Below are 14,422 nucleotides of genomic sequence, written 5' to 3'. Positions count from 1 at the left end.
TTTTGCTCTAAGTAAAGTTATAGGGACTCCCTAATATATCACTCCTGCCTTTAGACTCTTGCAAAGTCAAGATGCCATCAAAAATGTAAGGATAAGCTTTTTTTTAGACCCCTACTTTTACTGGTTCTTTTTATAAATGAAGTAAAAATTTCACACGTAGGCACCAATTTGATTAGAAAATTAAAACTTCAGAAAAACTCCCATGAAAAGTCGATAGTAAAATAAGCACGATGCTTAAGAAGTCACTGTTCTTGTCTGGGTGTAGGGGATTTTTATGTTACTGGTAGCAGCATTAATGAAGCTACGCCACCGCAGCGTGCTAAGTTTCAATCACCAAGTGCCGGTGAGCCATGCTCCATCCTGAAAGGGAGTCACAGCAAGACCCCAGATAATCAGAGCAGAACGTCCTGACATTGTGTGGCAGTGCTGGGACTTCGATGACCTGTCGGCATCGTTGCATATCAATGCAGCATCACAAAGGGATTTCAGAGGGCTGAGCTGCGAGTGTGCGAATCTCTCCTAGGTTAGCCTCCTGCCCTTCCCCTGTGCCAGCTGCTGGGAGGGGAAGGTAGGCATTTCTCCTTTCCCGCCCTTTTTCTTCCACCACCACCACCACCACCACCTGCTTCCTACCTGCTGGAGTGGGCAGAATAGGAGTATCTTTAGCCATTTGCTAAAATCTTCCCCCTCAGACTTTCTATTACTTCTGCATTCATTCTTTGCAGGAAGAGGAAACTCACTGGTCAAACCCTTGGACACCAGAATAGTTGCATGCAGTTTCCCAGGGAGCCAGATAGCTCTAAAGCTTCCCAGTGAGTGACAGTTTCTCTCTTCTATTCTTCTGAAACATGTGTTTTACACATATACTGAAAAATGTTAATATCAATTTACAGCCAGATTCTTGCTTTTTTTAAAAAAAAAATATATATATATAAAATCTCCCAAGTATATACACTTAGAGCACCTCAGCACACATGTCACTTTTTTACGCAGGAAAAAGTGTTGGATGCTCTTATACACATAACATCATTGGGCTTGAAAGCTGTTAGCTCATTCAGAGTTAGTGGCAAGAACACTGGACTTGCCAGCACCAAACTGTGAAACCTCTTTTGTGTGACTAGTAGAAATCTTATGGGGGTAGAAATCCAAAAAAGGGGAGGAGGGGGGTGTAAATCTGTGCATTTGGATTCGAGTATCTTCAATACCATGATTTCAACTTTGTCCTAGAAGTCCTTGAATCACAAATCATTGGAGGCTGGGAGAGTATTTTGGAGAATTATCACTGTATGCTTTCCCTGGTCTTTTACTCTTTTCTAGGCATCCATTAGTTACCACTGTCAGAGAGAGGATACTGGGCTAGGTGGATCCCTGTAATCTGATTTGGCATGGCTATTTTTCTGTGTTCCTAAGCTCATGAGATCAAGTTATGTAGGATTATTTCATAATGCCAGAGCAGCAGTTTCTGAGGTTCGACAAAGCTATCTAGCAAAGTGTCTAATAAAAGAAAAATCCTGTCCCATACTGTAGCTTTCTTGGTCCAGTGAAGCAGCATCCTCATGCATACAAATCTTGTAAAGTTGCTTCTGATAGCTCCCTCTGTCCTTTCATTTTTGTAAGCTGAAGTGCCATTTTCCTTTTTACAGCTTAATTGAACCTAAATGCACCCATTTTCTGCAATGTCATATTTTGGTAATTTTACTATTTGCTTGTAAGTTTTCCCTTAAGCAAACTGAAAGCTTCCCCTTTATCACTTCACTGGGCCAAGATTTCACACAGTATCCTGCTTGCTACAAAATATGATAGTGTTCTCTCTCACCTTGTTTCTTTTTTCTTCTTTTACTTTCTTTTATAAAATTAGGATATCTAAGAAACCCCGAACACCGTGGAGCACTACATGGTGGGTGTGCTTATTCAAACAATGCCAATGCTCTTGTTCTCGGTGCATAGACATTTTGTGTTGGTTGGGGGGATGTACCAGGTGTCCCTCTCGTGTGGGTTCTGGGGTGTCTAGTAAGGAGAGAGCTCGTGCCGAGCACTTTGCCAGAGTGACAGCACTGGAGGGAGCACTTACATGTTACCTCTGCCCTTCCCATGCCTGTTTTCATGAAACTTGCAGGGACTTTTCCCCTGCGAGCCCTCTGCCTCTCTGTCAGATGTCTCTTAAATTGCTCAGTAGATGAGAGAGGTGTTGGGCAGATCACAGAAGCAGACCTGCAGGCGGCATGGTCATACACGGCTCCTCTGGAAGCGATGCCAAAGCCAGACTGCTGTGCTCTGCCTTCTCTGCAATGGGAACATTTTATTTTTTCCAGGGGGGTTCTTTGTTCCTCCCAGAATCCTAAAACCATTGGGAATGCGGAAAAATGAGGCTGATTTCACCTATCTGGTATCACCTGCCTGAGAGGCGATCTGTTGGAAAGCAGTTTAAGTCTCTGCTGCCTGGGAGCTGCCAAGCCTTCCCCAGGAGCTGCCGGTGGCAGGTCCACGGTGCCATGCCAGCGGGCACTCACCAGCGTACAACTGGCAATGGGCACTTTCCAGTCAAAGAGCACAGCAGCTGTAGGTCAGCTACAAATTATTTTTTGTGTTACAGAGAAACGAGATGACTGTTCAGTCCTGTGACTGTCAAACCCCGGCAGTCATATGGTAAAAATACCAAGAACCACTGGATAGCAATACATAACAGTTCCATGAGTACACTCTTGACCTGTCAAATTATAAATCCATTTCAGTTTGGTACGATGCACATGAATTCAGTTTGCAACTCTCTCTTTCTTTGGAATAATGTATAAACTCTTCACCTCAAATTGTGCAGAAATCAGGTGACTTTACAGTACATGGTAAATTACCTGAGTTATTTTCAATCCTGACCACAGCTCTTTTATTAATTGAAACATATGTTCAATGGCAGTGTATACTGATTAAGTCTTCAAAACCAGTATTAACACCAAACTTAGTCTTGTCATCATAAAAGTCATTTAAAAACATTACCATGCAGTAACTGAGGTCACAGGTCGAAAAAATCTACATATTTACCCATCTCCATCTCATGCCTTTGGCGTTTGGCAGCCATCATTATTAAATATAGACTGGATAACCAATGATCTTTTGATGACATGCAAATAATCAGCAAATGATTTCTGAGAAAATAAATTTAAAAAAAAAAAAAAAAGAAAATTTGACTCCATCCTCTCCAGTTACTAAAATTCCCTTTAGTATCACTTGCAATTTAGCATCCATATGCATCTCAGGAAGATATAGTTGAAACATAAATCTATTCTGGGTCTTTTACTTGCAAAAATATCATACCTCAGCTATAATCATATGCAAAGACTTTTTAGAGGGCTTTGTAAATGCCATCCAAATTTATGATGGCATTTTTTGCCTTACAGCTATAGATGTTCCATCCCCAAAGCACCCACATAAAGGTATATTCTCCTATGGATGGCTGCAGTTTGTCCCTGCTGCTATATCTAATCTGCCAAGTATGCTGAAAAACTCTCAAATAACATTTGAAATGAAACAAATGTAGTCATGAATTTTAGATGAGATGTCTAAAGACGTCATTAGAAAATTTTTTTTATTCTTATTACAATATATATTTATACAATGCAAAATTATACTGAAACTAAATCAAAGGGAAATCAAAGGGAAAACTGAACTGTTATCTTGCTTTTTATTACACTTCTTATTAACGTTTTTAAATATAAAACTCATGAAATGATATTTTGAAGAAATTGGTAATATGTCGAGTACTAGTTTATTAGTTACTGAAAGAACCACTTGGGTGACAAAGCAGGAATGAAGGCTAACTTAAGAGATCTAAACCAATGCAGATGATGCTGTAAACATAGATACAAACAGATAAAGTAATACATTCTGCGGGAAGATTGCATCAGACAATTTAAGGCAGATTTTAATGGGGTAGGATTTTAAAATAATGGTGAATATTGCAGTACTTGGTTTTATGATTCTGTAGGCAAGATTTTCCATCAGTATAAACTCATATTTCTCCTTTGTAAACGGAGCAGTGCTCATTTACAAAGGAGAAATTTCAACCTTCTTTTTCCTCAGTGACATCAGAATTTTGATTCTAACTTGAATTATCATTTTTGGCTAAAAATTGCTGAGGAGTCCAAAAGCATTTAAAACCTAAAGCCATTGAATCCATTTAATGCGCCTTTGGCACCTCTCTCAGTCCTTTTTGAACATTCTGGTCCTCATTTTAATCAATCTCTTTTTATTAAGTTCTTTGGCTCATTTACTTGTACGTGCATTTGCTTTATTTTATTTGGAACATTTCTTTTGTAGTGTCTTGAAAAAGAGTTGTGACATTTCTTTTGGATAGCTTCTTAAGTATCTGGCAGTCACCTATGATACGATGTTGATGGGTACGGATAGATTAGCTCTGTTTTCCTGATGATCTGTCAGATGTCGAGTTCTGAGGAAACTGGTTGTGTGTGTTGGTGATGCATATGCAGTAGTTTGATAAGTGGATAGAGGGGGAGCTTTCATTTTTCTTCTGTGAAATCACTGTTTATTAAGCTGGATTTAGTCTTGTGAAGCGAGGTACTCACTGGCAGGTAGTTAATCAGTGATCATGGTAACTCAGAATGCGACCAGGGGAGCAAGTATCCATTCAGAACGTAGCAACTAAAGAGCACTTCATTAGGATGAGTGATTTCCATCTGTGTTGTATTTTGTGTATACTGGAGCAACTAATACAGTAAACTGATGGATGGCAGTTAGTGTGATCATATCTCAGCTGATGACAAATAAAGTTTGCTCAGCACTAAGTAGAACAGACTTACTATGACTGACAGTAGTATAGCCATCAAAATTTCAAGAAGCTTGAAATTAAGAATTCCCCAGAAAAAAAAAACAAAAAGCAAAAAACAAAAAAACCCAAACAAAAAAACCAGCTGATCAGCATTTCTGTTGATACTGATTTCAGTGAAATTGCTGGAAAAATTTGCACAGGAGGATGAAAATTCCTTGAAAAATTCTTCCCATATATGAGTTTTTTCCTCAACAGCCAACTTGTTTTTCCGCATCATCTATTTGTTCTGCATGTTGTTGAGTTCATGGTCCACCTGGTAATATCTGAGCTTCCGTGATTCCTTTTCATAGCGTCCCTTGAGAATGAAGACCCAGACCATATTTCATTCATAGCTTTTGTTATGAAATCTCCATCAAGAGTCTAGTGGCAGAGAGCTACTGGGAATATTGGGGTAATTATCCAAAAGTCATCTTTGGAGATGAATACTAGCTGGTCTACCAACGTAGCTAACTTGAGATGGAGTTATTGTTTAAGATGTGTGCAGTCAGAATAATGTTAGCATTAATCAAGTGAAATTGAATGTATATACAGATACAGTTACAGATATAGCTATAGATTTGGAGAGAAGGGGAATTGTTCTCCTCTTACACTGCTGTGACTCCATTCACTCCATCAAAGTTAATCCCGATTTCAGTACCTCTGTTAGTAAGGCGCATAGGTATATGGAAAATAGGTTCATAGATATTTATTTGTTCTGGGAAGGATTTGTGCATTCAACTCTCACGCATCATTTTCTGGTCCATTTAAATATATACCAGCCTCATACATGAAAATTTGAAGATCTTTAGCTGTACTCAAGGAAGACTCTTATGTGGTGCATTTCTAGTACTGGCAAATATAAGGAGGTAGAGGAATTAAACCATCACAATGCTCCAGTGCCCCTTAGAAGATGAGGAACATGAAGTATTCCTGTGCATTCACTGATTAAACTTGGGCTGGAGGTTTGCGAAGTGCAGAGTTTTGGAAAGTCTTACTGCGGGACTTCAACATCCGGCCAATGGCTCCAGTAACCAGAGTCTCTCAAGGACAAGGATCCCATTTACGCTTGCATTATGCATTGAGCAGAAGGGTGTGATGCATGATGTGGAATGAACAAAATAACTTGTGTGTTTAGGGAAATGCCAAATTAATGAAAATTCAGAAAGCTCTAATGTTGAAAAGGCACATGAATTCCTTGATAGAAATATAATGCTGCTAACAGTTTCAAGATTATTGTTGTCTGAATTTTCTGCTTATTGTGTACTGCAATTAAAATTCTTTTCAACTGAAAAACCAATGTCAAATTAATATTTCCTTTTGGAAAAAAATACGAAAGTACACATCTTGTTCCATTTAGCACCATCATGGTCTTTGATCTGGTTCCCTCTGTCCAGTGAAAAAAATGGATTCATGTTAGTGAGAACAGGCTAAGACCATATATGTTTGGCATACATATACTTATAGAATCACATGAACACAAGTACAGTGAGTTAAAGTAACACACCCACTCAGACTTCCATCTGTGTTTTATGCCACAAATCCCTTTATTTTCTTTTTTATTTAGCAATTAACTTTTCCATTTATTCTGTAGTTAAAAGCTGCCATAAGATGAAAATAGACTAAGTCTGATTTTCTTCTCTTGCACTCTAAATAACATTCAGAGGAGACTCAGACCTGAATTACGAAATCCGTGTTTCCTAAAAGTGCCAGGTGTGACTGTGATTTGGACAACAGTCCTATACACAGAATAGTAAGAAACACTTTTAAACCCCACCTGGGTTACCCAGCCGTTGTGTTCTGGCTGTTCTTGTTTATTCCTTGCTTGGAGCAGATGGATAGAAAGAGGCAGGGAACGGGGAGGATCCTTGGCTTCATTCCCTATTCACCGGCCAGCGCAGCTGAGACGGGTTGGGGGATATTGTAATTTGTTGCTGCCCTGCACCAGAGAGGAGACAGAGGAGAGTCGGGACTCAGAGGTGTCCTTACGAGTTGGCACTACCCCATCCTTGGGGCCATGTGAAGTGCTGAAATCTGATCTTCAGTGCAGTGGTCCCCAATATTCATTAGCTCTTGGGAACAATGCTGAGGAAAGCCGTGCAAGGCAGCAGCATCCTCTCTGGGTTCTGCCCAGGGTAGCTTCAGTTTTTAACTTTTTAATTTCCTGCATCCCTGAGCAACACAGGAGGGGAACCTGCGGACTGGGGACCACTAAATGTGTTAAAACTCATTAGGTATGAAACAGAAGACCTTTAAAACTAGCCAAGAGTCTCAAACATGGGTGCCAAAAATTAAACACCTAATTCCTTATTTAGTCATTTATCTTAGTTCCGGCCTCACAGTTGTTAATATACACCATGCCATCTCATAGGTGGCCTGATTTTCATAGGCACCGGGCACCTACAGTACTAACTCAAGTGTTGAGACTGCTTACCTAAGAGTGAGACTTGCAGTATCAGATTCAAATTTTTCTGGGTGATTAAACCAGAGTTCCCTCGCTCTCGCTCTCAGTTCCTGAAAGGAGCTTCGATAGAATGACCAGCATTGTAACATATGGCTTAGCAAGGGGGAAAAAAAAGAAAATGAGTATTAGAAATGGATGGACTAAAGAATACGCAGGATATATCAGGCACATTAACCAAACATATGGTGCTAAATGAGATATTTTTTTTAAATTGCAAAAAAATTGACATTCCTGGCAGTCTCAAGGATAATGTGACATGGCTGTGATAAATTTAGAAGAATGGGACATATTTTGGCTTGTTCTTGGAAACCTTTTTCTTGCATGCCGACTGTATTTCTTCTTTTATTAACCCATTCAAAGAATGTTTGAATTTTGCTGCTAGAGCACCATGCTAGCGCAACATAAAATGTGAATGATGCTAATTGCTTTGCACTGCCTAACTTTCTGTCATACCCTCCCCTCTTAAAGGACAAAACATGCTTTGGAAATGAGCTGGCAAGCTCATCTTACTCTTTCTCTTGGTCAATATTAAGTGATGTAATTAAGCTCCTGTTTGCATATTCTTCTGAACTAGGAAGCAGCCATTTTTTTCTTGAGATCTGATGGATATGATCACTCAAAATAAAATGTGTCATTACAAACCTCAAACAAAATAAAAACATGATGGAGTTGGACTGTTCCAAACCAATACATTTCAGAATATCCTGAAATAAAAAAAAAAAACCCACAAAGTAGTGATAATAATGGCAATCAGAATGATGATAACATATAACAAAAGTAGGAACCGATTACCAGTGCTTCAATTTGTCTTTCTACTCAGTTTTACAACAGTCTTACATTAAAATCTCTATTTTCACATGAAAACAGCTGCCTTGACCTTATAAAATCCATCCCCCTATGAACATGACACTGCTCAGCACTGCCACAGTGCAAGGTCATTCAATCAGCTTTGTTGTAGCTCCTCAAGTTCCAGTGTTTGGACACAGTCACATGAACTTGCTACAGCTTTAAACCATATTCCAGTGTTCTCTCTGCCCCTTCTTCCTACTATGGTTTAGATGAGTCAAACAGGTTTTTTAGCACAGGATTAAAAGAATAGCTTCTATGCTTTCTCAGAAGCTTTACTATCTTTCCCATAACCCTGAAGAGGGTATGCAGCTCGAGGATATGGGGGAGAGCAGGGAGTTCATGAGCCAGCAGAACCATACAGCACATAGACATAGAGATAGAACTCCTTCCACGACCTCTGTGGCTTGCCCAGGACACTGGTACTCATGTCCCCTCCTGGATCCCTGCTCATGGGCTGCACAACCGTCAGCCGTGTGCGGGGCCTTGTGCCTCCACACAAGATTGCTGCACGGCCTTGCAGTCAGAGCAGCACATGAGCAGGCCTGTTTGACGGTGCTAATCCCCATGCATAAATAGTCGCTTGTTCTGTCCATGGTACTTCGCACTTAGAGGGATGGAGGCTGCTGTTAAAACTTTCCAGGGGGGCAAACCTAGCCCCTTCCACAGCCCAGCACAGGGGACATGTACCCACAGCCTTGCTGTCAGCTGTGTAGTTTCTCTACCCCTCCCCAAGCACAAATATTGCCACTGACCCTTGACTTTATGTTTAAGGCTGGGGTTGACACTCATTGGGTGTTTCCATCCCTAGTTCCTCCATCATAAGGAAATGCCGGGTCAACGGCACCGTTACTTCTTTTGAATATCTTGTCCTGAACATGGACACTCAAACACAAAGCAGTAACTAAGTTACATCCCAGCATCACATTTGAGCAGAAATTCAGCAGGTTGCACTGGGATATTTCACTGAAATACCTTAGTTCAGTCTCCTTTTCTCTCTTACCCCCAAACTGAACCATCTCGTTTTGCTTTTGTCCCTACTCCAAAGTCCTTAAAACCAATATGAAAAAAAAACCAACCCAGTATTTTTCTTGCACAATAGTCTGTCAGTTTAAAACTTTTATTTTTAAAAGATTAAGTATGTAACCTTTCTTGTTATGAGGAAAAAGCCACCACAACAGGAAACCCTTGTAGCAAACAGTTTTGAAACAGAAAGCTGCAAGTACAACACTGGAACTCTAACCATTCCCTTACTTTATTTAACTTTTTGAAATATAAACTGCAAAACCTCACTGAAACCATTAAGACCCCAGCAGTGCAGCGTATAAAGTACAAGAAGGCTCCTGCATATTACAATCAACATCCCAGGGACTATAAAACTAGTGTTATTAAATATAAAGTTAATAATATTGTCCAGAGATAATATTGTCCAGGCCTCTCTCTTTACTTTTTAACAATTAAATTCTATAAAATACAGAGTTGGAAGTAAGGTTGAATGACTTCGCTAGTGGAAGTTCAACTTCCCCATTATCTGATATTTTCCTTTTGCACCTGAAAACTCAACTATTCTACACCTTTGTTTTGCTATATCCCTATGGATATGCAAAATGTCTGATGTACTGTATATACTGGAAATTATGTGTTTTCTAAGTATGTGCAGATAATCAGAATACCCATATGCCTCTAGAACTATAAAAATGTAGAGAATAATACAGTCACACATACATGTTCTTCATCTATACGCTGTAATATTCTTTTATCCAAGCATAAATCATACGCAGAAAGGCTTGGATCTAAAGAGCCTATTGCAATATATTCATTCCGCTAATTTCTTTGGTGCCACGGGCTTGATATGGTATCAACAGGAGTTATTCTTACACAGTATAACAAACCAGTCACATTAGCATTACACTGTTTCTGCCTGTCCACAGGAGAGGTTTCACCCAATGGCAACTTAACTCTGATTTTCATTGGAAGCCTTTGATATAGTTCAAGGGCATAATAACAACTCTGAAATAATTCCAGTGTGGCTTCTAATATCAAGACACAAATACCATTCACCCTTTAAAAAAAATTTGAAAGCAAAAGGGAACCACATAAATATATTACTTTCAAATACCTTTGAAGTCAAGAGAGTAAGGAGAGACAGAGTTTGAACTCAGAAAACTTCATTCGCTAGTTGTGCCTTGAGTCGTGCAGCACATTTAAAAGATCCATTTGCAATAATCTACTAAACCAGTGAGTGAAAGACAGAACTCATAAAAAGCCTGTAAAAATCCAAATGCTCCAGCTATTACGGATTTCTAAAAATAAAGCAGAGTAGGTTTCAGTACCAATAATAAGCTGCATCTTATCCATATTTCAGATTTAAAAGAAAAATATGGCTGCCTTTCAGTACTCATTGCTCAGAGCAAACCATGGCCACTTCTGCCTCAAAAAAGACCACAAATAAAAGTGAGCTTTCAGCTTGCTGTTGTATTCCGTTTCATTTGTCCTTTAAGTTTATCTAGCTGCTTCTGCACCCACTTTCACAATGCATAGGCTGTCGTTCCATGACCTAGCATTATTAAATTGCACTTATCAATCATTCTTGCCAGGAATGCCATCGCCAACTACATTAAAGAAGTCAGAGAAGTCTGGTTTCAGCAGTCCCTCGCCTTCGCAGACCTCCTCCCTTGGAACGGCTTTCACACAGCACCATCGACCTGTCATTACAGGACCCAGAGGTGAGGCCTAACCCAAGAGCCCCCCAGGCAGCTTAAACGTTAGCCATGGCACCCAGTGTCCATCCCAGCGCCTCTCCACGGAAAGTCATCGCCACGTGTGACCCACCCAGTGAGAGGCTGTCCTTCAGAAGCTTGATAACCCGGAGGTTTTAGTTGTCAAGACCTGTGTTTGGTTTTGCTAGGCTGGGCTGTTTGGTAAAACTCCTGATGACCATGCAACAGTGCCTAAGGTGGAAACACTGGTTTCTGGGGGCTTGGGGTTTTATTTGAAGAGGGTGGGGAAAGGGAGAGAATGTGTTACAGAGAGTGTCTTCTGCTTGTGTCCATTCATAACACAGATTCAGTCTTAACTGCTTGAGATAGGGACCCATCACTCATTTCCAAACAACGCCTGTCTTCCAGCACTATGGCTTTGTTTCTGCCAGGTATTTAGTGCTCGTGTTGTTGGTATCGGTGTGCTGAAGAACCACCTTGATAGAGGACTCCTTTGAAGTTGGTTCCTGCAGTGCTTTGGCTGGTTTTCTTCACAGTACTCTTCTGACTGACTTTCCAAGTAAAAGAGATGTCCTCTGGGTCTAGATGTGCTTAGATATTTTTGTTAGAAAGATCCATTTGCATTTAGCCTGGAAAACTAAATGCAATACTCAGTTCACATTTGAAAAGGAACTCACTTGGGCATAGTAATATACACAAATGAATGAATCTTCTTACAAACCTATTTGGAAGATATAAAAATAGGAGTGAATGGTTGTGATGTTTCTTTCTGCAATGAAATTTTGTCTCATTTAGAGAAGATTATTAAGGAATTGGTCGAATGGTGAAGCATAAAAAGGCATATTAGCAATTCATACTAGAAATTATTTTGAAATGTCTGTTTGGCATTAGTGTGGTTTTACTGAGGGCAGCATAAACCAAGAGGAGCCTCTTTGTCTGCACAGCCCAGGTGATGCAGTGTGAAGTAGTGGAATTGCGCTAAGTTGAAGCGAGGTCAGAATTGCACTTCATGACTTTTTGTGATTTGTTAAATCTACTTATTGTACTTTAATTTGTTGTGGTTAATGCCATAAAACTTATTTATTACTCTTAGACACACACCTGGATCCTCAGAAGATACTTAGGCATCTAAGTTCTATACAGATTTCCCTTGAAATTTGGATCTGAGCTATGTGGCAAATACATCTTCTTTTAAAAGCTTTGATAATTGGTGATATAAGTGTGAATAATATGAATGTTCCATTAACATTATATTCAGTGCACATCAGCTGACTCTGAATGCCTGTCGTTTAGAAGTTCAGCCTTTTAGATTTGAGTTGTTGATTGATTAGTTAATAGGTCTTTCTGTATTTAGCTATGTTTTACCTCACACTTAATTTTTAAGATCATTGAATGCCTTTCTCTGCCCCTGTTTAGACCCTCTGTATTTTGTATTTTTGTGTGGTTGAGAGAGGAAATGTATAAGTGGTGAGGTCTTGTTTAAATCTCATCTACAGTCTGTTTTAACAAGACTTTTTCTGTGCACTGAGGGATATCTATTGGCTATGTGAGAAGAACATTCATAGACAGCCAGAATTTGCAAGAGCAAATACAGTGATTAGAGTTCCCAAATTGTGTTTGTTTGGAAGGAGTTGTCTTTACTAACTCCATAAAGAAGTAACAGTTCCTAATCACCATGATTCCTAACAGGTTAAGCAAAAACTGTTCTTCTGTAACATCATTGAGAAGCATCTTCTATTTTATGTTTGTTCACAAAGTCTTATAGACTTTCAGGAAAAATCCCTCTGAATCCATCCATGGATTCTTTAAGTGTCATCATCCTGGAAAAATCTTGTTCCAGACTTCATTCTTTGTTCTTTTTGGACATTCCTCTTCAGTATTCTTCTTCAACAGCTCACTGGCTGTGTTTATTTCTCTTCTACAACAATTGTTCTGTTAGTAAAGGGTAATATACTGAGATGGATTATTTTCTGCAAATCCAGCTTTGTTCTTTATCCCATTCTCTCCAGTGTACTTTAGGACAGTAAGCAGAAGAGAGAAGCTTTTCAGGTATCAAAAGTGGCAACGCAAAGAGTATAATGCAATCCTATAAGAGAATATAATCTCTGAGCAATTCACATCCCCCATTAGTTACTGTACCTTTCTGCAGAAATTACAGGTATAATATAGTGCACACATGTTGCATTCTCTTCGGATACATATGCATTATGTAAATGGTCAGTGGCAGGTCATTCTGAGTGGTCTTCAGAAAAGGAAGAGCAGGATTTAATCTTCAGTCTGCAGCGATATTTCAGAGAAAGGGAAGTCATGAGTAAGTAGGTCACCATCAGAGTAAGCTCCTCAGCCAACGGAACGATTACAGGAAGGTTCAATCTCCTTCTGATGTTCATATGTGCAAGTTTATCACTTGGATGTGTATATGAGATGCATTTGTAAAGCATGATCAAAATAGACAGCAGAGAAGAAGCTGTAGACTATTCATGGCAGGTGTTGTCATTGACAACCAGTGATTTGTAACTTCTCAGGAATATTCCCAAATCTTTTGCACACTTCCAAACAGTCCTTAGAACGCAGTACACGTCTTATGCTGGGGTATCCCGGGATACTGAGTGCCCCTCCCGGTGATCCCCACAATGAGTCATTTTGGAAACAAAACTTGCTTGGAGGAGGAGTAGATCCTTAAGAGGATTTCTTCGCTATAAGGTGCTCCATTCAATGAACCAGTTGGAAAACCTCTGTTCTCATGAAATTGTCTGTACTGTACTGTGTTGTAGAAGGCTGTGCACTAGTTTCCTATCTGCACTGGTGCTGCTGCCAGTACTCAACCCAGCTGGGCAGTAGCCAGCAGAGAGGATCTGAGCTGGCTGACCAAAGGACCAGATGTGCAGTGAGTGCTGGCGCATGGATGCCAATGCTTCAGTGACTCCTCAGTAGTTCCAACAGATGGTGGTAAGATCCAAGTTTCTTTGGTGATAAGCTAGCAAAGTGATTCATGGAGCCTCACTTGATGATGGCAGTTTTTTGGGCATGACTCTATGAATGCACCATATGTCTTCTCTGGACCAGTGTGGTTAGGATTCAGTGTCTGGCAGATGGTAAATTGATCACCTATAGGGTGGCTTTAGCATCACTATCAGTTTTCGAATTTATTTCAAAGCACTGAAAATCCATGCAGTTAGATCTCTATCTCCTACGCAGCATACTTTTGTTACCTGCAAGTTAGATTATTTGATGGTCAGTGTAGCTCACCACAGTACTCCAGTATTGCAAAGCCATCATGTATTCCTGGCGTCTTAGAAAGTTTCCCAGTCATTAGCCTACTTGAACTCTTTACCAGACAGTGAAGGATTTAAATACTATGGCTGACAGCAGTATTTACATAAGTGGTTTTAGGCTTCCATGTATTGCTACTTACACTCTAGTGACTTTATATCTGGAGCTGGCTGAAACGTTAAATTGACCACGATCTTGTAAACCCAGGATATACAGCAGTCTGTGCTGTAGAGCATTCAAGCATTTCCACAGAATATGACAGCATAGATCCTGCAAGCCAAAAAGCAAGGGGGAAAAGGCAAG

At 39.9% G+C, this 14,422-nt stretch overlaps 1 protein-coding gene across 13 annotated transcripts in view; it reads left to right on the top strand.

Moving 5' to 3' along the window:
- Positions 1-14,422, top strand: part of NFIA (nuclear factor I A) — a 253,802-nt gene that overhangs the window by 189,837 nt on the left and 49,543 nt on the right. For 4 of the 13 annotated variants that reach the window (XM_074875889.1, XM_074875887.1, XM_074875888.1 and 1 more), the window contains 3 exons: positions 726-812; positions 1,859-1,897; positions 10,724-10,852. The exons of 3 other annotated variants lie outside the window; for them this stretch is intronic. In XM_074875889.1, the coding sequence (XP_074731990.1) occupies positions 726-812; positions 1,859-1,897; positions 10,724-10,852 (255 nt within the window). The remainder of the gene's footprint in view (positions 1-725; positions 813-1,858; positions 1,898-10,723; positions 10,853-14,422) is intronic. 6 more of the 13 variants (XM_074875898.1, XM_074875893.1, XM_074875891.1 and 3 more) reach the window with 4 other exon arrangements.

The sequence above is a fragment of the Strix uralensis genome, chromosome 8, assembly GCF_047716275.1.
Source record: "Strix uralensis isolate ZFMK-TIS-50842 chromosome 8, bStrUra1, whole genome shotgun sequence".
Lineage (NCBI taxonomy): Eukaryota > Metazoa > Chordata > Aves > Strigiformes > Strigidae > Strix > Strix uralensis.
Note: the sequence above shows the minus strand (reverse complement) of the source record. Positions and strands in the feature narration are given on the sequence as shown.